A 23657-nucleotide genomic window follows, 5' to 3' on the forward strand; every position below is an offset into this window, starting at 1 on the left:
GAGTCGATTTGGCAGCTAGCAAAGCTCTATATCATTGAGCAAAAGAGACTTCAGAAATAAAATAAATAAAACCGTGGGGGGGAAGGAATTGTGGCCGAGTTACATCTGGCAGCACACCGCAGACACACCCAGCGGTTTGTTCTTTTGCTGGTTTTCACGCGGCGTATGGCCGCAGGTGCAACAGGATGACAACCCCTGGTGGATGACGAGGGCAGACCCATTTGGGATCTGGACAAGTTTGTCGTTTTGAGATCCTCATGAAACAACCAAGCATGTAAAGCCCAACCGAGCACAGAATGGAACCCTGTAGGTGTTTGGGCAGGCCTCTCTTCCTCATTGGGACCGCAGTTTGTGCCCAGTCGTCCAACTCGTCAGTCTGCCACTGCTGGATGTACATTGCTTCCGAACCAACAACAATAAAAAAAAAACACTTGACCACCCCGAGGAAGACATTGGTGCTTATATAAAATGTTAAAAGAGTTTGCAGTGAACCGCCATCTTGCACGGAATCATCATGAATAACAAGACACACGTATCAAGGGAGCACCTGGCCTAGAGGGAATCCCAGTCGAGCTGCCACACTGCCAAGCAGCCCACATGGCTGTTCTGTAATGTTTGGTAGCCAGAGTCATGCCACGGGGTATTAAGGATATCGTTAACATTAAAATTGACTTCTCACGGACACACACCAGATTGTCTGAGCTGATTTTCCTCAGCAAATGTAACAGAAGGTGATCACAGGCTGGTGGACTGCAACTTCTACTTCAACTTTGCCAAAGAGAGTAGAAAGATAATTACAAGAATGTTCACGTACACAATATAGTTCAAGAGATAGGTAGGTTTAGACTTATTCTAAGCCACAGATTCAAATCCCTCGATATGTAAAGTGACTGTGATGGTGCCATCTTGCCATGGGCATAACCGTGTCACCACAGCCCACAACACTCCATGCCCCCCGAGCTAACATCACTGGTTATTGGTTAAATAATATAATAATCATTGCGGTCACCGCTTAGAACTACCTAGTATTTCACAGGAGTGGTTAAGATCATTACAATAAAAACAAAGAGTTATTTTCATGCACTCTATACCAAAATGCACAGCACACGCGCAGCACACGCGCAGCACACGCGCAGCACACGCGCAGCACACGCGCAGCACACGCGCAGCACACGCGCAGCACACGCGCAGCACACGCGCAGCACACGCGCAGCACACGCGCAGCACACGCGCAGCACACGCGCAGCACACGCGCAGCACACGCGCAGCACACGCGCAGCACACGCGCAGCACACGCGCAGCACACGCGCAGCACACGCGCAGCACACGCGCAGCACACGCGCAGCACACGCGCAGCACACGCGCAGCACACGCGCAGCACACGCGCAGCACACGCGCAGCACACGCGCAGCACACGCGCAGCACACGCGCAGCACACGCGCAGCACACGCGCAGCACACGCGCAGGCCTTTGGCTGCCACCTTGCAGCTCTTTGGCTGGCACGTTGCGGGCAGCCGTAAAAAAAACGTAAATCTTAAACATAATTTAACGTAAAGATAATTGATTAAATATAGCAGGGAATGGGTTGCTATGGAAGGTCTTGGTGGCAACAAAATGTACAGTCAAACTTTATTGTTAAAGAATAAAGGGGGAAAACGAAAGACGCAGTTTATTCCATCACCTATCTTGTGTATTTATGTCAGAATGTGTGTTGTCATCTGCTGTATACCGACTGTGTTGCGTACGTGTAAAAGTGGATCTGCGTGTGATGCGGCTCTCGAACTAGTTTAACACACACACAAAAACATTTATTTCGTATGGGAGTTATAGGCCATACATATTATCATCATCTTACAATTGCCATCAAATCTCTCTATGTATATCGCTGTTTACACCAACGACACAGAGAGTAAATGCATCCCAAACATCAGTTTATTGTAGTATTAGCTGGCTTCTCTGCCTAGTTGCTGAGTGCCCCCCAGATTATCAGTTTAACTTATTTTAATATTGCATAACGCTGTAATTGCCCAAAAATCCAGGCACGCTAAACCCTCCAATGATGTCGCTCATATATGCATGGGCCTCGAATTAACCACCACTGACTGAAAAACAATTCTTAAGTGGGATGACAACACACAACCACCGTCAATGATGGTGTCACATCAGGCTGGCAATTCCACATTCCACATAATATTTAACAATTATATTCTTAGCCAAAGTAATACCACGAATCTTATTGGCACAATCGTCTAATCTGACCTGTTATGGAATGACATTACTAATTTGGCCAAGGAAGATGTTTGTTTCTGGTCACTTAACGTGTTTGGCCTTTGGGCCCCCATGCTCAGAGCACAAGTAGGACAAATAATTATAAGATATTAATATATAATTACTCATATGGGTCGGCACCCTCAGCCACTCTCACAACCACTCCCCCATCCCTGGAAGCCAAACCAGTTTGTCTTGACATGATGGGACGTGCCTGTCTCACCTTAAAACAAGAGACCATACCTTTAAATAATATACATATTGAAAAAAAACGTACTTTATTTTACCACCAAACACAACTCCTCAATTAGAAACACCACCATTTGCATTACAGCTAAGCACAATCCTAATACCGTGTTAAGGATTGCGCAGAGATCAATTCAAATGTCGACACAAGAAAATGTGACCATTACCGGGATGGAAACCTGTTTTCACAGTCCAATAACCAGTGATAAAAAACACCCCGAGGCTAGCAGACCGGTGCTTGTCCTTACTGCTTCCTGGAGGACCCTGTTTTACTTCTTAGCAGTGATGAAATGGATGTCACTGCTCTTAATAATGAAATAACTACCAATGTAATGAATGGACACTGAAAGTGGGTGACAGTAAAATTTAAGTCAACAGAGCAAAAGAGCGCGACACTAAATGGGCTGGCAAGACGGATGAGTATGCCAAACAAAAAACAGATACATAGAACTCTGTAAAGCCAATAGGAAAAGAATGAGAATGGAAATCAAAGAGCAACAAAAGTGAAGGAAGATATAATAATGGAAGCATGAAACAATATATGGCTATGATTTGTAAATCAAGTTATAGCTCTTAGCTAGATGGAAGTATATTTTACGCAGATCACTTCGGTACAAAAACCATATAGCCCAAAAAACATAACTTTTCTGATGAACAGCATATCACATCTGAAGAAGTAAACTCTGCCCTTTCACAGTATGACAGATTAACTGTGGACATACTCAAAGAAACGGGGCCAACTATTAAATAAACACTCACAGTATTTACGGAATATATGAGAGCTTTTTCAGGAGAAGAAACCACGAGGAGAAAGCTATCAGCACGTGGAGAAAATTTGAAAATAAATCGCAACGTAACAATGTCGTGAAATAGTACAGTTTTCAATCAGGGAATATGTGCGCGCTGTTGCCTATGTATCGGAAAGATGGCCAAGTAACAGATGAAATGAAACAGAATCTCTAAAGTATGCAAAGCGTTGACAGATACATACTTGGAATGACACTGAGAAACAGCAAATTGAACACATGGGTCAAAACAAAGGAAAATTAGAGACATCAAATTGACTGTTCAGCAAAATAAGTGTGCTTGTGTGGGACACATTAAAAAGATAAAATATCTTCTTGGTTCTTTCGGTAAAGTCACGTAGAATGGAAATAATAACATAATAAAAAGAAAACATATGTTTGTTTTATTTATTTTATTTTATTATTTCCATTCTACGTGACTTTAAAAGAAAACATATGTTTGTTTTATTTTTATTCTTTTATTATTTTCATTCTACGTGACTTTACCGAAAGAACCAAGAAGATGAATCCCTGCAGTCACGAAAGCTTTAAATCGAAAGATAGAATGATAGTCGATGGCCGTGGCCTGTAACGGACTGGCAGCCAAAGATAACCCGCCTGAGAGCAGCGACCGCTATGGAGATGGAGAGACAAGGTTGGCTCGTGTGCAGATGCAAGATGGATTGTGGTATCACAGGGTCGTGAGCGGAGGGCAATGGCATGGAGAGGCCTTCATCCAGCAGTAGATCGACCACGATTTATGATGTTACGTGCATGCTCATACTGTGGAGCGAAGAAGACTGTACACAAATGAGAAACGCTACAAATGAGAGGGTTAAAACGAAACTAAAATAATATTTGAGGCTTTATTTGGACTGTGATGCCAAATCAATCACTCACTTGGGTGGTGAATTGTTACGTGTTAAGTCCAAGACAAAGCAAAAAATCGCCCTGTATAACCTTAAAAGACTTTTGGCGCATGTTCTGTAAGCGAGCACCTATGAAGGCTGGCACGGCACACGAGGGGGTGGGTGGCCAACACCACGCCCGGCCGCCTTTGTCTCCCTAGTGGCGATGTTTACACATCGCACCAGGTACTCACTTGAGGCTGAGTCAACGTAGGAGAGGCCCGGGACCGGTGCAGATAATCGTCACTGGTGGTATTGGCCGTGAGCGGGAATCGAACCCGGGTCGCCAGGTTCATAGCGCAGCGCGCTAACCACGACACTACCGCTCCCCACATCCATACACACACACATGCACACTTGATTCGGGTTTTGAGGCTACTTAAGCAGAGAGATGAGGGCTTAGCCATAGTGCACGTATCCAATCATAACCCACACGGCTCGGGAATTAATGCTTTACAATCAATGTTCAAGGCGAGCTCTGGTGAGGCGTGATTCATAGGGATGAATTGAGCCATCCACAGAGATGTTGGCGTCACGCTGTTTTCACACTTACACCATCTGGTTACCCGTAGCCAAGTCGCGACTTTTTATATTTTATTTCTCCCTCCAATATTGCATCGTTTACAAATGTGTGTGTTCTATTTTTAAGTCTTCCGTGAACATATTTTACATTATTGAGATACCCCCTTTGCGTTGTGGTAAGGACAGACCTTTATATTGAGGAGACGTCGCAGGTTCAGTGGCAATTCATCTGCAATGTAGTGGAACTTGGTATAGCTTTAAGATGTGAACTAATTAAAAAAAAGTCGCCTGAGAAGTACATTGAATATTTTGGGCTTCCCAATAAGTATGCTCATTTAAATGTGCAATATTTAATAGGAATTTCTAATTAACGACCAGATTGTTTAACGAAGACATTTTTTGCAAGTTTTATATTAAGTTTGCAAAAATGGTTTGCCGTTTTGAATGACCAAAGAGTTGGTTATCAGTTAAAATAACAGTTTAATTAAAGATACAAATTTTGGCTATCAATCTCTAGGCTTTCTGAACCAATGTTTTTTCGCAGCATTCGTTGCGGGGATATTGCTATTGGGTAACCCGGCCTCATTGGTCTTTAATCAAGGACACGCTCTGCTGATAAAAATTAGAAAAGTCGAATCTGGTACAGACTTTATTACTTCGTTAAATGCTGCTGGAAAACGTTGATTCAGAAGGCCCATTCGCTGATCCATCCTCAACGATAGCGTATACAATGGTTTTTCCATACATACAGATATACCCTACAACAACCGCCATTCGTTACTACGTGACGGTGACGTCACCACGACGCTTGTGCCAGGCTATGTGCACGTTAAGGCCACGTGAAGTGTCAAACGCCCGCTGGCAGGAGGTCACGGGGCAGACCCAGGTGCCACTGACAAACTACTGGATACTTAACAGCAATCTTGCTAATAGGCACCCTTTGAATACAAAGACAAAGATCCTCCGTACAGCCTGAAACCGACTGTTGGGGCAAGTGCTGTTAGCAGCACATATGAAGGCAGACACGGCACACGAGGGGGTGGGTGGGTGGGGCCTGCACCATGGCCGACCGCATTTGTCTCCCAAGTGGCGATGTTTACACATTTCACCAGGTACTTATTCGAGGCTGAGTCGGCCTAGGGCAGGCCCAGGACCGACTCAAAAAATCGTCACTGACGTTGGCCATAAGCGGGAATCGAACTCGGGTGGCCGAGTTCGTATGGCAGCACGCTAAAGTCTGCGTCACCGTTCCCCACATACAGACAGACAGACACACATAGATATGCTATAAACCAGGTAGGTCTCTTGAAAAATATACGTTTTGTCTCAGTAGGGTAAGTATCGTAAGAGGGCACCTATAAAGGCTAGCAGAACGCACTAGAGGGTGGTGTGGCCACCATCATGATCTGCTGCTGCCTTTATCTCCACACAGTGATGATGTTGACACAATGAACCAGGTGAACATGTATGGATGAATCGACCTAGGCGGGGGGGGGGGGGCATTTTCTTCTCGCCCCACTGATGCCATCTATGTCCAAAATTATCCTTCTCAATTCTGTCTTCAGTCCGACACGTTTTGATCTTCCAGACGGAGCAAATATGAAGTGGAGGCGTCCTGTTTTCACCCAGTAATTCTAACCATACCCTACTCCTCCACATACTCTGCTTGCTCGTGTGGTTGGTTGGCCCTGACGTTTCCCCGTAATTCTGTCCTCAATGAACCTTGTACACAATTTAAAGATGTACAATCTGAGCCTGATGCGTAATCCTTTAAGTCCGTTTCAACACCGTGTTTCAATAGAAGAACGAGTGAGGCATCATTTCACAACTGAGGTATTTCATTTCTTCGTAAACAGTCAATCCAACAGTTGGTCCCGCTTCTTGGATGACGCATGAGGCAATGGTTACTTCATGAAATGTAACATCTGGGACCTCCGCATTCTCACTTGAAATTGTCTTAGGTCTTGAGCTATTTAATGTTTTTTGTAGCTTTAGAAACCTGTCTATAATTCCTCTACTCCTGTAGTTGTTTGATTCCGTTTCTAGCATTTACCATGGTTCTTCTATTTGCAATTTACCAATCACCTTCCTTTTGCCTGTGATCATACTCCTATTATTGTGACACCTTCAATCACCCTTTGTGTTGCTTTCTCTGTACAGAGTTCAGTGTTTGCTGTGCTTTGTTGATTTTTTCGTTCTATTTCATCTCACCGTTTCGTCAACATGTCTTTGCTGTGGGTTCAGGCGACCAGTTCTCAAGTTCTCTGCCTTTTAAATGCTCCCCTTCCCCTCCCCTACCCACTTCCAGTTGCACTGCCTGTACCAATATTAGTTTTCTCATTACATAAAGTGGTGGTCTCCATTTCGATTTAAAGCTTTCGTGGCTGCAGGGATTCATCTTCTTGGTTCTTTCGGTAAAGTCACGTAGAAGGGAAGTAATAAAATAATAAAAATAAAACGTAATAAAATACAATTCTCACGACGTTTCGACCACAACGCAAGCAGCCGTCCTCAGGTGAAGAACAGGTCTGTCGAGAAGACAGATGGTGGTCTCCATTTAATCACAAGATAAATACGCGGACAACGCCTCCTTCCCATGACCGTCTTTTCACATTGCAAAAAAGGAATAAACTATTTCTCACACAACCCATCAGCCGCTCGGCCTTGTGGGAGTGCATCATTCCAGCCGGCACTGTTTCAAGACAAGCACATTCTGGACCACGTTTCGACAGTGACTCAGCAGTCAGACTTTGCTTGAATCTATGCCGGTCAAACGCCGATCGTTACAAGCGGTAACCCCTCCCCCCCCACATTTGGCTTCTACGGGCATTTTAATCTGTTGCGGTAAAACCAGTCTAACTTCGCACATCCCCTCTGAGCTGGGTTTCCAATGTAAACTCTCTTTGTTCTTGTCCGCAATCAGCTCTGACCTCTGCCAAGTGAAACGTGCATCTCACCAGCCTGCATTTTCTAAAGATAAGAGACATCTCAAGACTTCAATGACAACGCGAGGTTTGTTTCTTCGCTCCAATCAAGTCAATTTCATTTTACATTTCTCCATTTTGGGCTCCGTGTCCCATTTTTTTTTAGAAACACAAATACACACAAAACACAAATACATATACGTTAATCGGCCGAAAACATCTTAATATAAAGAGGACTACGAAGCTTGGGCAATTGTTGGCGCCGTCTCACCCCGTAGCTGCCTTCCCGCTTGTCTGTGATTCCTCAACGATTATGAGAATGCAATATGCACGGACGACGCTATAAAAAACAGAACCACATACACACACAATCTATACAAATACACCGTGCATACGTAAACACACGCTGTACATACACATACCGATATATAAATACCCACACACTCACTCACAGTACATACATATAAGTAATCATCCAGCCATGGTCAATACACTGCTGGATGAAGTCCTCCCCAATCCGTCACACACACGCACGCAACGCGCACACAAAAGAAACGACGCGCAGGCAGGCCGGCATTCTGTTTGGGTTGTTAGGGTGGCACACCCTCCACAACACGCGCTGCTTCGCGAGCAGCGTGCCTCCTCCGTGACGTCGGAGCCGACCTACGGGAAGGGGTCAGCTCCACCTCCCCCTCTGACGCACGTGCGCAGGTGTCAGTGACGTGCCATCCCCCGCACATGTGCAGTTAGACGCGGAGTTGTCCGTGTTTTTTAACGCAAGGCTTGCTGCTGTAGTAACAGCTGAGCCAAACTTAGCCAAGGGTTCATATACGTTGTTCTTCTCGGTAAAGTCACGTAGAAGGGAAACGATGAAATAATAAAAAGATTACAAAAATTATCACGACTTTTCGATTGCAAAACAAGCAGTCATTATCATCAGGTGTGAAAACCACAGCAACAAAAAAACGCCACTTTTTTCAAATTTTCTTGCTGTGGTTTTCACACCTGATGATGATTGCTTGTGTTGCAATGGAAACGTCGTGAGAATTGTATTGTTTCATCTTTTAATTATTTTGTTGTTTTCCTTCTACGTGACTTTACCGAAAGAACCAAGAATATGAATCCCTGCAGGCACAAAAGCTTTAAATCAAAATTTAAGGGTGTTTTTTTTTTCACGTGGCGAGTGTTTCAAACAACACAGCAGTCAATAGAGACTGGTTGTACCGACCGCCTATTCTGTTATAGACTTTGTAATGTGTCTCTGCAATACACGTACTCTAGTCTGTACAGAGTGAACTTTTTGGACCGCTGCCACCACCACCCGGGTCTGACAGATCCACCTCTAGTCCATATAGACCCATGTAGTGAAGTGTCTGTGTAAAACATGCAGTAATAAAAGTTTTTTTGTTTTACCAGGTAAGGCCCACTGAGCTATATGGCTGCTTTTCAGAAGCGACCTGGCCACAAATGGTAGCTCAAAGAAGTGGCTTATCGTCATGTGGAAAGCTATAGCAGCCAAATACTCTAAACGCGTGTTTCTAAATGTGGAGGGGAAAACCGGAGGACCCAGAAAAAAATCCACGCAATCAAGGGGAGAGTGACATGAAAACGCCAAATATAGAGGCATCAGGGTTGGGATCGAACTCACAGCCTCTTGTATACCAAGCGAGATAGTTAACATCTCGCTACCGTGGCACCCAGAATGTCCACATAGACTGCGTGTGATGTGTCTCCCCGATCAAACGGGCATGGGGTGGTGGCGTTCATTTTCTCTGTCGGCCTTGATACAAATGTGGAAATTCCACATTCCTATGGCGAGATCTCTTTTAGAACAACCGCTAATGCCCCAGACAGTGGTACCATCAACTTTAACGACACTGCAATCTTGATTTATTATCGAGAGCTTTAAGCTTTGGCTCAATGTTTGGCGCAGTGTGTATGATATAAACCCCATAAGGGAGAGAGGGAGAGAGACAGAGATCAAAACTCAAATCTGAAATCTCAGCAATGCTGGCTCCGTGTCTCTGAAGTGGGCATTGTCAACTCTCTGATATATAGACATCCAGACTCAGGGCTCCGATGTAGGTCTTCAGTAATGCTGACTCAATGGCTCTGACATTTCCATTATGAAGTCAACATGGCCTCTAATGAACCGCGCCTTGTAGAAAAATACCGAGACTCAGGCAGGCCTCGAACCCAGGTTATAAGTGTTGCTGGCTCAATATCTCGGACGTGACCGTTGCGTGCCTGCCGTAGCCAACACACACTTGCCACATAGAGACGCGTGCGCACGCAGATATGTAGCCGCGTTAAGCCACGAAGTATTTCAAAAAAATAAATGAATAAGTGGGATGCGCCTTCTTGAATGTGAGTGCGACAGCGAGCCCCAGGGTTGGAACGGAGGCCCTGAGCATTGCTGGACTCAAGAGTCCGGCTCCCGAGAGACGGACGCGTAAACAGAAGCACACAAGTCGCATTCAAACACCGCAAAGTATGTCAGAAAATATGACAAATGGACGGCAGTTCTTCACATTTTGTGCTTGCACAGACCTCCCAGCCCCCAAGGCTCAAAGCCAGGGTCTCCACAGTGCTCGCTCGGCGTCCCCAACATAGCCACGCTGAAGCTGATACGGCCATTACGAACCTTTTGCAAGAAATACATGAAAAGAAAGACGTCACTTTGTCGAACACTCAATGTTTTTAATGACAACATCGATGAACACTCATGGATCAGAATGAAATCATCGATGCGTGTTATATGTTTTCAAAGATTTTTTTAATAGAAAAATTGAAATTGCAGTATATGAATACGATAGCAAACAATCGAATAATCAACAGGCACAAGGCTGTGTGTTGCAGGATGAACAATGGACAGTAAACTTATGCATAGTGTTCAGAATGTGAACTTTAATAAGCCTATCTGTAATATATAGACTGCACCTGTCAATGTGTTTCATCAATGAGTTTTGAAATTATTGTGGCCACGGGATATTCCGTATAATTTGCCCTTTTTCGGCGTGAAAAGAACAACATCTAGAGGAAAAAAAATCGATGTTCCGACGTTATCGGGGAATAAACATCGATGTCAAAACATCAATGTATCGGAACCAAAGCATCGATGTTTCCGATGTATACATGTTTTTTTTTTGCTCATCCTTAAGAGGGAGCATGAAAAACAAGCCCATCTCCTTCACGCCATGAAAACGAGGAAACTGCAAAGGCTTGGCTATAACATTAGGATGAGGGGCGCCACGGTGGCTAGATGTTACCTCCCTCACCTGGTATACAGGAGGTCATGGGTTCGATCCCGACCGTGACGCCTGCTGTATATTTGGAGTTTTAACCTCTCTCTCCTCGTGGTCCCGTGGATTTTTCTCTGGGTCCTGCGGATTTTCCCTCCACATTTAGAAACGTGCGTTTAGAGTATTTGGCTGATATAAGTTTCCACATGATAAGCCAATTTGTTGGGCTGTCATTTGTGGCGAGGTCGTTTCTGAAAAACGCCATATATCTCAGTGGTCCTTACCTCGTAAAGTAGTTTAAATAAAAAAAAAATCTAGTTTAAATACGAGCAAGCACCCTCTCTAATACGAGATGTACTTCAGGGAGCTGTCAAATAAAACAGGATGAGAGGGAGGAAATAGAAAAGAAGACCTGGTTCGAAAACATCAAGCAATTGGGATTGGAACAACAACTCCCGCAGGTCACAGAACAACAGCGCACGTGGTGGAGGATGCTGATGGCTGAGTACATCCTGAAGGGCAGTAGCACCCCGACCATCGAATCAGCCACTGCAATGGTAATTAGCAGCAGCAGTTAAATAGAGAGAGAGACAGCAGCGCAAGACAACCTCAATCACAGGACTCGAATTCAGGCCCCTCAAACAGTTTTGTTGGAGCAGTGTCCCTCTGACACGGCCATTGTGAACCGTGTGTGAGAGTGAACGACAGAAGCACCGTCGTGAATAGACATGATATTTCAGAAAAAATGTGCGGAGTGTATTGACGCGTTTCTGTAAATGAAGCACATTCTTACCAAGCCCTTTTGCCCGTGGCATAAGAAACGCGACCTTTAAGCCAGTGTTAAACATTTTCACCCTGGTAAGGTGCTTATTTTGAGCTAGGTCAGCTTGCAAGGGCCTCAACTTCAGTCATGAAATGTGCACACAGCGATGGTTTTGTGCATCCATGCATTCCTACCTCGTGAAATACATATGTATTTTTGTTTACGCACGCAATACGCGGATGCGCGCTTGCACGTGTACAGGTGTACACCCATGTACACGTTTACGTACTCTACACGAATATTCACGCACAAAGACATATCCCCTATCTAGCCTTAACATACTGTTGGGCTAGTCCTGTTAGCGAAATTCAATTAAGGCCCGCACGGCACACGAGGGGGTGGGTTGCCACCACCACGCCTGGCTGCCTTTTTCTCCCCATTGGCAATGTTTACACACCACACCAGGTACACATTTAAGGCTGAGTTGACCGATGGGAGGCCCAGGACTGGTTTAGATAATCGTCACAGGTGTTGGCCGTGAGTGGGAATTTATATGCTTTGTCAGACTACGTTTTTTGTTTGCATTCTGACCACAAGTATTGTGGTTAATGTAGACATGATTCCTTGTAAAAGTTTCAGTTTGGTGTTTTAACATCTTAACACCTGTTTTGTTGCCAGCAAAACGGGGAAAACCTATTCTCATGTTTTGGTACTGGCAAAGAAGTTCCCATGATGAATAACTCTAATGTTACATGAGCCTTTCATATGGCCAATCATGGGAAACTGTTGGAGATTCAGTTCTAAGCGATTTAGGTATATTTTGGGGCAGTGGGAAATTATAGGGTCCGTGATTTGGTGTTTGTAATAATGTTATAATAGCTATATTATCATTACTATGCCATTATAAGGGAAGTCAGACAAGGAGACGTGCTTTCGCAAAAGTGCCTCAGCCAGATTGGCACCACGGTGGCGAGACGTTAACTACCTCGCCTGGTGTACAGGAGTTGTGGGTTCAATCCCGAACCTTGACACCTGACGCCTGTATATTTGGAGTTTACATGTTCTCCCTCTGGTCGCGTGGATTTTTCTCCCTGTCCAACGTTTTCCCCGATCATTTAGAAACATGCGTTTAGAGCATTTGGCTGCTATAATTTTCCACTTGATAAGCCACTTCATTGGGCTATAATTTTTGGCCAGGTCAATAATGAAAAAGTGCTATATAGCTCAGTGGGCCTTACCTGTTAAAATGAAAGTTTAGTTTAAATAGTTTTAGTTTATAGATGTGAAGTTGCCACGCAAGGCCATTCTCACACAATTGCCACCCTCGCTCTCAGGCTCCGAATCGCTCTTCGCAACTCGTCAGCAGATGGCAGATCAGCCAGCCACTCACAAGGGATGGCTACTTTCATCTTCTTGGTTCTTTCGGTAAAGTCACGTAGAAAAAAAAAAACATTTTTATTTTTTATTAATAATAAAAATAAAACATTATTTTTTATTATTTTTTATTACTTCCCTTCTACGTGACTTTACCGAAAGAACCAAGAAGATGAATCCCTGCAGTCACGAAAGCTTTAAATAGATGGCTACTTTGTACAATCACTGAGGCTGCATAACCCTCGCAAAGTCAGCCACCCCTTGCCCCCATGTAATTTGGGCTAAAGGTGCTCCACTGACCCCAAGACCTCACAAATATACTCAGTAAATCTGCAAATCTAACCCTGGGTATTTGAGATCAGGTTGTTGATTTTTCCACCGGATGACAATAGGGACGACACTGGGAGAAACTCTTTTGATGATGTTAAAACGTCTTCTGTTCTCGTGGGCTACTGAAGTAGTTTACCGTCTCTTCAGCAACCGACGACGACCACTCATCCTTGCAGCGCTGAACGGCTCTCTTGACATACGAGCAAAGGTTACAGAAATTATCCTAATTTCAGAGTGTGGGAAGGGAAGGTTGTATTTGGTCAAAGGGGCCCTGTAACTTTTATCAACTAGCTGGAACGCCGAGTCTATTAGCCAGGGTCCCTTGCCTGGTCCGAGTACCTATGGCAGCTGCTTGTGCAACAGCCCTAAAATCTCATTCATTTCCCCTCAATATCAGGAGCAGAGGGTAGTTTCCAAGGCCATCTGCAAATGAACAAATTATTGCTTACAACCTTCAGTATACATCTGAAAATAGGCTTTGTGGATTTCAATTGCGTCATAGGTGGATGCCTGCTGCTACAATGAAAGAATGGCAGGCTCAGGTGACCAGTTAACAGTCAGTGGACAGATCAGCTCCACAGGAGGGTTGAGTTTCAAGGACAGGGCTTCATATGTGCTGCTCAGCCGCTACATACGTGTATAGTCCAGTCGATGATTGTATACACACACACACACCTGTCTAGTTATACATATGCAGGAGAAGTAGTAGAGCTTAATTGCCAGGAAAGAGATCAATCAGACCCAGAAGTCTCGTTTGTAAAAGGAGACCTGGTTTAAACAAACAACACAAAGCGACACTATTTCAAAATGTTTAAACAAAACTCAATAATACGCAAGCACGCACGCACCTACACACATACGTATTTACACCCACACACACACAGCTAAACAAGCACACACGCGCCGATTATTCGAAATAAGTACGTACACACTCTATGAATCCACACGTCAGTAGATATATAATCTTGATTTGAAGCTTTCGTGACTGCAGGAATCCATACTTTTTGGTTCTTTCGGTAAAGTCGCTTAGGTAGAAAAATCAAATAAAGCAAATATTTTAGTTTATTTTATTTCTACCTGCGTGACTTTACCGAAAGAACCAAAGAGTATGAATAGATATAAAATGTACATATTCACACACACACACACCTATATTCACACATTTGTCACACACATAACCCAGATGGCCCATACGGTAGAGGCAATGGTGTTTGACTTATCTCAAAGGGTTTATTTCACCTGCTGGTTAAATAAAGAATTCTGACGGACTGACGAATAGGTAATGGTTCATATGACAATTTAATAACGGTTTATATTTAAAAAAAATCATCAAGTTAATTATGATCAGTCCCCACCCATGGTGTAGAGTAACAGTCCGGTCTCCATCTCTTATCATCCACTCCGTCTCTCGAACTGCCCTATCTAGTCACGTGCTATGAAGGCCCATTGCCCGAAACGTTGCCAAACAAATATTGTTTTTCCCTTTTAAGGCCACAGTGCTAATGACGACTAACTTGAGTTTGTTTGCTCCTCTGACACATACAGTATATACACAGTACAAATACTGCATACTTCACACATATTCCTCTATTCACATGTACATTACACCCCCATGCGCACACATACCTGCCATCTACGTACTTGACACACGCACGAGCACACTCCCTGACCGCCTCTGGGTGTTACCCAAACCAACACTGTCACCATCACCACCACCACTCCCTTTTAAACTCTACTCCTCCCCATCATTTTGCTCAACGCACACGTTACAAAACACAGAGGTCTCCGGCGGACTCGAGGGCACACGGAGAGACGCGCGCAGAGACACGGAGAGCGAGCAAAGGAGACAGGAGGAGGAACTTTGCCGAGGAACAGAGAGACAAACGAGAGATACAAATCAGGCGGAGAGGGGGGCACAGGAGTACACACACAGTGTGTGTGAACTTGTCCGTGCTCGTGATGGTGATGCCGACGCAGCGACGATGCCTCGTGGTGGTGGTGGTGATGATGGTGATGATGTGCAGGACAGGTAAGGAGACCTTGACATGATTCCTATGTATGTTGAAGTTCGTTCGCACCGCACGCAACCAACCGTGCTAATCGGAGGTGCTGGTGTTGGTGAAGTTCGGTTCAGTGAATCTGAGTTAAATCCGTGGCTTTACATTATTGTAAAAAAAATGAAAGCTGCTTTTAAGTTAAAATAGAAGCAGAGAGTGACTGCCGAAGATATTACACAGCCTTTACCCAGAAAGAGGAGTCACCTCTCAGGCAGGCACTTGTAGGCTTCTGTTTCTTATCAGCGGCGTTTAGAGTTTTACTTCAGTGACGCTCGTGCAAGGAGGCCGCGTCTCCCTCCCTGCACCCCCCACACCACCGTGGAGTGCCACGCTCTGGATCAGTGGTGGACATTCCACATTCCCACGACTGTGGGAGCATTTGTACTTTCTTCACTAGAGCGACCACACTCTTGACTTCCCACAAGGTGGCACTATTTAGTTTAATGTGCCCCAGCGGGATGATTATGATAGTAACGATGGGCTGAGCTGAGACGACCTCCCCGGCAGGGATTTGAACTCGCATCCTTGTGTGTAGTGTGCATGTGCCATGATCATAATGTGCGTATGTATTCTGTCTATGTGTGACATTGCAATGTCCCACGAATGAGTGTTCATTATGAGATATTTTCTTGCACTTTGAAGTTCACAATCTTGGTGTAATCTTTGACTCAGAACGTACACCCCGCGTGGAGCCCTGCCCTGACCTTTATTTCATGGCCACGCTGTTGTTACATTTCATAAGCGACGACTGATATTGCTTTCCTTATAGATCGTCTGATAATCGTACAGGGCCATGCGGGTCACGATACTGCTGCAGCCTGTGCTTACAGTCCCTTTGTCAGTCCACTGCTGGATGAATGCCTCATCAGCCTTTCGAGCATCCACGGGTTTCATCTTGCATTCCTGGTTGCTCTACGCCCCCTGTACCCTTTCCGTTCTGCTTCTAATGCGCACTGATGTCTACTTTATCGAGGGCGACATTGGCACGTAAAATAAATATTGATTGATGAACTGGGGTTTATAGTGCAGTGCACGCAGCCGCCCGCTTACTCACACTAAACTGTGCAGAGTCAATTGAAAAGTTCCCCTCTGAATGCGCAAGGGATAAATTATCTTGGCATCATCTAATCTCACGGAAGTGCTTTCAGTTTTCGCTACCTTTGATTTTAATGTATCAGATGCCACAGCTATACTTGTCTCTCGAGTTAGAATTAAGCCTCAGGTACTTCCTATTTTTTTCTTTTGAGCAGCATTCCGCATGTTCCTTTCCTCCACATTATAATCCGACTGCTCTTTCAGCGTGGTCATGTCGAGAGATGAGGACATTGCAATTTACAACTCGCAGAAAGCAGTTTAACATCACCTCGTGTAAGAAAATGGCCACTGGAAAGTGAAATCATAGAACTACTTCTGAGGTCTCTACGATCTTTCAGTTGCCGTATATCCACACGAGGTGGTGCAACCTCTCACAAGGCCTCCTCAAACTAAACATTGTGTAATCTTCAGAGCTGGAAACATGCTGAATTAAGTCAAATATATACCATTGGATTTTTTTTTCGCTGCAGTTATTTATGACCGGGCTGACACCACCAACAATCCCTACGCTTGAGAACCCAACTTAATCACAGGTGGCTGAAACACGAATCCGAGCCAAGGCTCTCGTCAGTACTAGCTCAGAGTGTCACGTGATATCAGTCCCCAGAGACCATCCTACAATTTGAAGACCTTCCTGTTTTTTGGTCCCCAAGCTATGGAACCGAGTCGCAAAGCCAACCAGTGTGACCGTCGATTATTTATATTGCATCTGAAGACATATTTTAAATTATCATCATGAACCATTGTCTGTTCGGAGACAGGAAGAGGAACACGTGGATTAGAGAAGTTGCGCAAATGAGAGTAGCCACTTTGACTGTCAAAAAAAAGAGGGCTTAACCAAAGGATGAGACTGATGCGGGAATGGCAACCAAAGAGAGAGGTCACGATATGAGAGGGCGACAGTTGCAGAGCTGGAGCCATGACATCAGCTCGTGCGCAGGAGCGTGCAAATGTGTGCACTAATTTATTTACGTGTAATCTATAATAATGCCATTTAGTTTTCCAATAAAGTCCCACTGAGACTGAAGGTTATTTTCCAGGTGGGTTCTGCATTGAGATGTGTGGTAAATCCCATTAGCGTTTGGCACTTGGGACAGAGCCACCTTCCATATAGTCAATATCAAGGAATTGGCACGTGAGATGAAGCCAGAGTACCTGGACAAAAGCCATGCATACATTGGCATAACACTCAAAGTCTACACGGGCAGTTAATGCACCTACTTAGTGTCCTCAAATCCCCTGGCCGTCTGTACGAGATGTACCAACCATTGCCTCCAAGCCACTGGATTGTAGGCGTACAACCTCCACGCCCAGCTCAATGTCATCTATACAAGCGATCGCGACTGGATTCTTTTATAGAAGGGCTAAACAATATTAAATTCGCAACATAGGCAAGTCTAGGCTTACAACTACTGTATAATAATTATTTCAAAACCACAGAATTGACATATTTTAAACCTTTTTAAACCGAGGTCTATGAAAGTTTGTAGTGTATCTGGCGATGTTTTTATGGCTCCTGAATCCAAATATGCAAAACAATTTTTTGATTAAATATACAATCCCCAGCATCAGTGAACAAAGTAAATTACCTATCGTGGAGTGTGACGCTCAAGCCTATTGAAAGTTACTAGTACAGTAATTTACTGTATTTGTAGTGTCCTATATTGCCATGGTGTGGTGGTTGGTAGCCGGTATGACATTGAACAGGGGCCCATTATCTCTCAATGCCCTCTGAGCAACAACACAAACCACTCTGCAATAGTAGCGAAGCCAACCTAAGTCGTAAATAGTTTTAGGCAGAAATAAAAAAAATTTAACCAGCGAGCTGGAAGAAAAGCGACAGAGCAGAAGCATTCTGACCTTTGAATACAAGTGCATTCGTGTCGTCAGGCAGAGAAGATTGCGATGGGTGGGTCACATGCAAGATGGAGGAGGGCAGTTTAACGAGACGGGCATTGGAGACACACCCAGAGGTGTGGGGCCAAGGGGAATACTCAAAGATGGTGGTGGTGGTGGTGATGATGGTGATGATGATCAGGAGACTGATATGCTAGACCTTGGAGGTCAGCTGCTGACTGCAACAGCTTAGGGTCTGGCAAAAGGCAGTGGTGTAATGGTGCACCTATGTGTATTAAGGGTTTGATTAAGATATTACATTGATGCTCATACTCTTAGGTTTTTTCGGTAAAGTCACGTAGGTAAAAATAAATAATAAAAATAAAAATAATAGAAATAAAACAATAAATCACGACGTTTCGGAGGCAACACAAGTCTCCGTCATCAGGTGGGACCGTCACAGCTAAATTTACTGTATCAAGTGAGGCAAAATTCCAAGAGACAAGCTCTTAAATACAAGTTAAGGGGGGAGGAAGGGGGAGGAGCTTCAAATCTAGATTAAATTGATTTTTACAGTCATGTTACATGGATCGGACTAACTGTCATGAATCAGGTATTTACAATGCATGCAAATCATATGCTATGCCTATGGACTATAGAATGTTCAAGACAGGGGATACTAAACACACAATACCAAATGAAACCGCAATTTTTTTTTTATTCCGGTTGAATTGAATCGTGGCCACGAATAACCAAGGTGATGTGTACTTTATATGTGTACAGTACAGTGGTGTGTATGTACATGTTTAATAAAGGTGTGTGCGTGTAGACTCCAACAGTCTTTTTAGACTGCACATGGGATATTTGCCTTGGGCTGGTATCGTGGTTAACGCACTGCTCTGTGAACCCAAAAGTGACCCGAGTTTGATTCCCGGTCACGGCTGACATCAGTGACGATTTCCTTCACCCGGACCAGCCGGGCCTCCCCCCGAGGTCGACTCAACCTTAAATCAGGCCCTTTGGTGGTGTAAACATCAGTAATGGGTGTGGTTCTGACCACACCACCTCGTCCTTGTGTGCTCGCTTACAACACTTGCCCCCAACAGGATGTGTACAGCTATGGGGGAATCTTTGTATGCATATGTAAATAATTGTGTGTGTGTGTTCACTCTAGATGGGCTGGTCTGCGTGTGGTGTAACCTGGGGATGGACTGCAAACAACTCATCAACTGCGAAGGCGTTTGCTACATTTCATCCGGCAACATAGGTGAGATGTCTGCTGGATGATAGCCTTCCCACACCGTGCGGGTCACGGGGGTTATTTTCAAAAACAGGACTTCACGCTGATCAGTGTGGGTTGGTGAATGCAAGGATGAACATAGACATGGGAGCATATTACAGTACAACTATTTATGTATTTTGCTACACTGCCCCCTCCTGACAAAGTAACCCAATAACAAGTGTTTTATGCATGGCGGTCCCTCCATCCGAGAAGCACTATCCGGGCTTAACATTGGTTAGCTTCTCAAATTTGACAATATCAGGCGTATTTCTAGTAGAACATCGCATGCCTAGTCGATTAAGTCTATTAATCAACAAAAATACAAAAACCGTGTCATAGACTATTTCTGTAGCCGATTTCTCGGGCCCCTTTAAAAATAGCTAACACCCCGACATCCTACTTCCCGACGGCTGGAAACCCCTACAAACCAAGCACAGTGTGATGCGGTTGATGATGATGATGATGCCGATGAGATGCAGCAAGCACCACCCGCCACCTCCCGTGCACCAGGCACACGTGGGAACAGAGGTGAACACTTTCTCCCCCAAACTATTGAGCCATTATCTGATCAATCAGTCGAATTTGATCGAATCGATGAACGGTGGCGTAATCAAATACTTAAACAATCGGATAGGCCAGCTCCGGTTCTGGCCAGCTCGGTTTTCCGATGGACCAACGGCGTCGTTTACAAGCTGAATGAATAATCATAACACGTCTCCTCTGTGGCTTCTCCCTCTCTATTTCATCCTCCGTCCAGCGAACCGCACGGGAGTGGTGCGCGGCTGCGCCCCGCACCAGTGCGACCGCCCCAACCTCTTCCTGCCCTCGGATGCCACACTCCGCTGCTGCGACACCGACTTGTGCAATCGCCTGTCCATCCTCGACGTTGTGCAGGGCAGCGTCAACCTGGAAGTGGGCTCGCAGGGCTTCTCGTATTCAGACTCCGGCAACTCGGCTCCTAGGACGGCGGCGTTCGGCGGATGGTCGTGGCTGGGGATGTCCGCGTTAATTGGCCTCGCCTCGACCTTCCAAGGAGTCTGAGAATGAAAGCGGTCGGGCGTGGTGTTGAATGATTTTTAAGTCGAGACGAAACTGAACACGCAACTCTTTCTCTAGTAGCTAGCAACACACCTCGAGGTCGTATGGCTTGGGCTGTTTGGAAAACATCTCAATCTTAGATGATTATATTTTAAAAAGTAATTTTTTGTGATGTCACTGTGCTAAGACTGCCACTTTTAAAATAAATCAAACAAGTCTGTGGCGTCACCTGTAATGCACCTGAAAGTCACTTTAAAGTCATGCCTTTAATTTAGAAAGTCCAAATTTGTGCCGGGCATCTCAGGACATACAGCCTCTGGGTCTTTATCTCGAAGCGATATTTGTTTTGTGGGTTACATCTTTTATGAGATCAACAATTGCTTCAATGGAAACAAAAAAGGAACTTTTATTTCAATGTATAAATTCCCACATAGCTCTGGGATTGCTGCTACCTTATTGATCTCTGCTCCAGGTAAATGACGCAGAACACTCAACTCTCGATTGTCCCAGGTAATAGGCAGGAGGGATTTCCCCGATAAAACAAAAACACAGATAATGTAAAACATAAGTAAATTTGGCCATAACGCGTATTTATTCGGGCATTTTTTTATCGGTTTATTTGCCAACGTGTTTGAGTTTACGTGGGTACTGACCCTCGACAATCAGCTGATAAATCAGCCAGCATAAATATATTTTTGCAAGCATAGTTAATCTGCAACCCGATAATCAGCCCATGGATAATCGAGTGTTAACTGTAGTTCTGTATCCGTACCAATTTACAGCTATTGCACGAATAAATTTATTATATATTGACACGTTTACATCCAATGCCCTGTGTATACTTAGCTGTTTGCTGCTGGCTAGCTGACTGCTTTCTGCTCTCAGACTGACTTATGGACTTCAATTAAATCAAGGACTTTTGCTGTGCACAGATTTGCCTATAAATGCGCACGTAAACCTACATAAACATACATATGAAATACATGGGCATAAACAACTCTACAAATGTGTTATTAACACTGCCTTGTAACAGAATTAGCTGACACTGAGTAATCGCCCTTCTGCAGAGGGCAGAGATACCCATATTATAGTTGGAGATAGCACTTTAACCTTTTATTCCCGAAGTTGGGAAAATGTTTTATAAAATATCCCAATGAACAGTTTTGAATTTACATATAAACTATTTTTTCCATTCATAGGCACTGAGTAGCAAACAAACTCTTAAAAAGTCAAACATTTATTCGTACCCCAATAATACATAAAGTCAAGTCTATTTCACATCATTGCCACCTGACCAGGTGTGAATTAGCCTATGCTTTTGCAATTACCCAAGCTGTCACTTGCGCAACACGTCTTAACACTGCTTTGATAGTTTTTGAAAACCTCACTTATATAATTTACACAAACACCACCAGCATGGAAGACCTGCAGGACACTTGCTGTTGTGTTGCTGACTCAAGAAGGGCTTCAATTCGAGGACTTAAAAAAATGTTGTCCATGAACGCTGCTGTTAGATGACTCTAAGATTTCTCACTGCTTGCTTTTCTCTGGCTGACTGGGGCTTTGAGTAAAATTACATATTTACTATTTCAGAGTATAACATTTAATATGAATGCTTACTCGGGTGGCACTAGTCTGCACTGGTTTAGGAAAAAATAAATAACAATTATTTGTGCTTGTGCACCACTGCCAACGCAGCACCCCAAATTAATCTGCTTGTTCTATACGAGGCTGAGGCTAAACTGCTATAAAATATAAACGGGTCTAGATTTGACCTAGACTGAGTGTAAACAGAAATGATAACTGGAGCCGTGCTAGTCTAGGCTGGTTGAGAAGCTACTGTGTAGAATAGATATACAAACAAGGTTGAGAACAAACATGAATGCTGACTAAACCAGATTAGGATTATATTGAGACTAGACCATCCTGGACTGGGTGCCACGGTGGCGAGATGTCAATTCCCTCGTCTGGTATACGGGAGGTCGTGGGTTCGATCCCGATCCCGACCCTGACGCCTGTATATTTGGAGTTTGCATGTTCTCCCCCGTGGTCGCATGGATTTTTCTCTGGGTCCTCCGGTTTTTCCCTCCACAATTAGAATCAACATTACCCATGTTGAGTATTTGGCTGCTATAAATTTCCACATAAGCCACTTCGTTGAGCTATTATTTGTGACCAGGACACTTCTGAAAAATAGCTTTCTAGCTTACCAAGTAAAATAAAAAGGTTTAGTTTAAAAGTTTAGGTTACCTGGTCTAGAGTGGCCTGAAAATGAACATGCCTATAATAAGCTGAGGCTAATATGGCCCAGACAAGGTTGAGGGCGAACTGGTCTAGAATAGGTTTCTGTAAATCGTTTAGACCAGGCCAGGGCTTAATTGGTCCAAACTGGTCTATGTCATCCTGAGTATGACCTGCTCTTGACCAGGCCAATTATAGCTTGGATTAAATCAGTCTTAGGCTATGTAGAGTCTGAACTGGTCTGGAATACACTAGGATGAGCTGCAATATAGATTCTGAGTGGGTGTCTTTTTACAATTTACTGTTGAGTAAACCTTTGAACTCTTCTGCATGCTCATAAGCTTTAGTCCGAAACGTTGAGTTTGTTGTAGCATTTTAAAACAATTTCAACAAAAAACTTTGGTAAAAATTTACATCTTGAGGAAACAATGCTCTGTGTTTTTTCTTAAACATTTCACACCCATTCACACAACTATTTGAAACTGTATCGTTGAATTAAACTATGACATATTTATTAATTAAATAATAATACAAACAACCCTACGTGTTTATTTTTTCCAATTAGATTTCTGCCAAAAGTTGTTTTTTTATGTTTTGGAGTCTTGCCATGGAGTAGACCCTGCCAAGGCCCTTCCCCAATGATCTTGGGAAATTAACCACAAGGCCCTCGTATTTGTTGCCCTCCGAGTGTCTTGACACGACGATTATGAACCCAATCAAAGGTGTTAATCGGTTATCCCGAAATG

The 23657-nt window shown here is 44.1% G+C and overlaps 1 protein-coding gene across 1 annotated transcript; it reads left to right on the forward strand.

Annotated features, from left to right (window-relative positions):
* Positions 1 to 15173: 15173 nt before the first annotated feature.
* On the forward strand, positions 15174 to 20852 carry LOC144949303 (uncharacterized). The gene is made up of 3 exons (XM_078879257.1): positions 15174 to 15391; positions 19525 to 19617; positions 20390 to 20852. Exons 1-3 carry the CDS (start codon positions 15322 to 15324, stop codon positions 20671 to 20673), a joined length of 447 nt encoding a protein of 148 aa, XP_078735383.1. The 5' UTR covers positions 15174 to 15321; the 3' UTR covers positions 20674 to 20852.
* Positions 20853 to 23657: the final 2805 nt, after the last annotated feature.

This window comes from Lampetra fluviatilis, chromosome 3, assembly GCF_964198595.1.
Source record: "Lampetra fluviatilis chromosome 3, kcLamFluv1.1, whole genome shotgun sequence".
NCBI lineage: Eukaryota > Metazoa > Chordata > Hyperoartia > Petromyzontiformes > Petromyzontidae > Lampetra > Lampetra fluviatilis.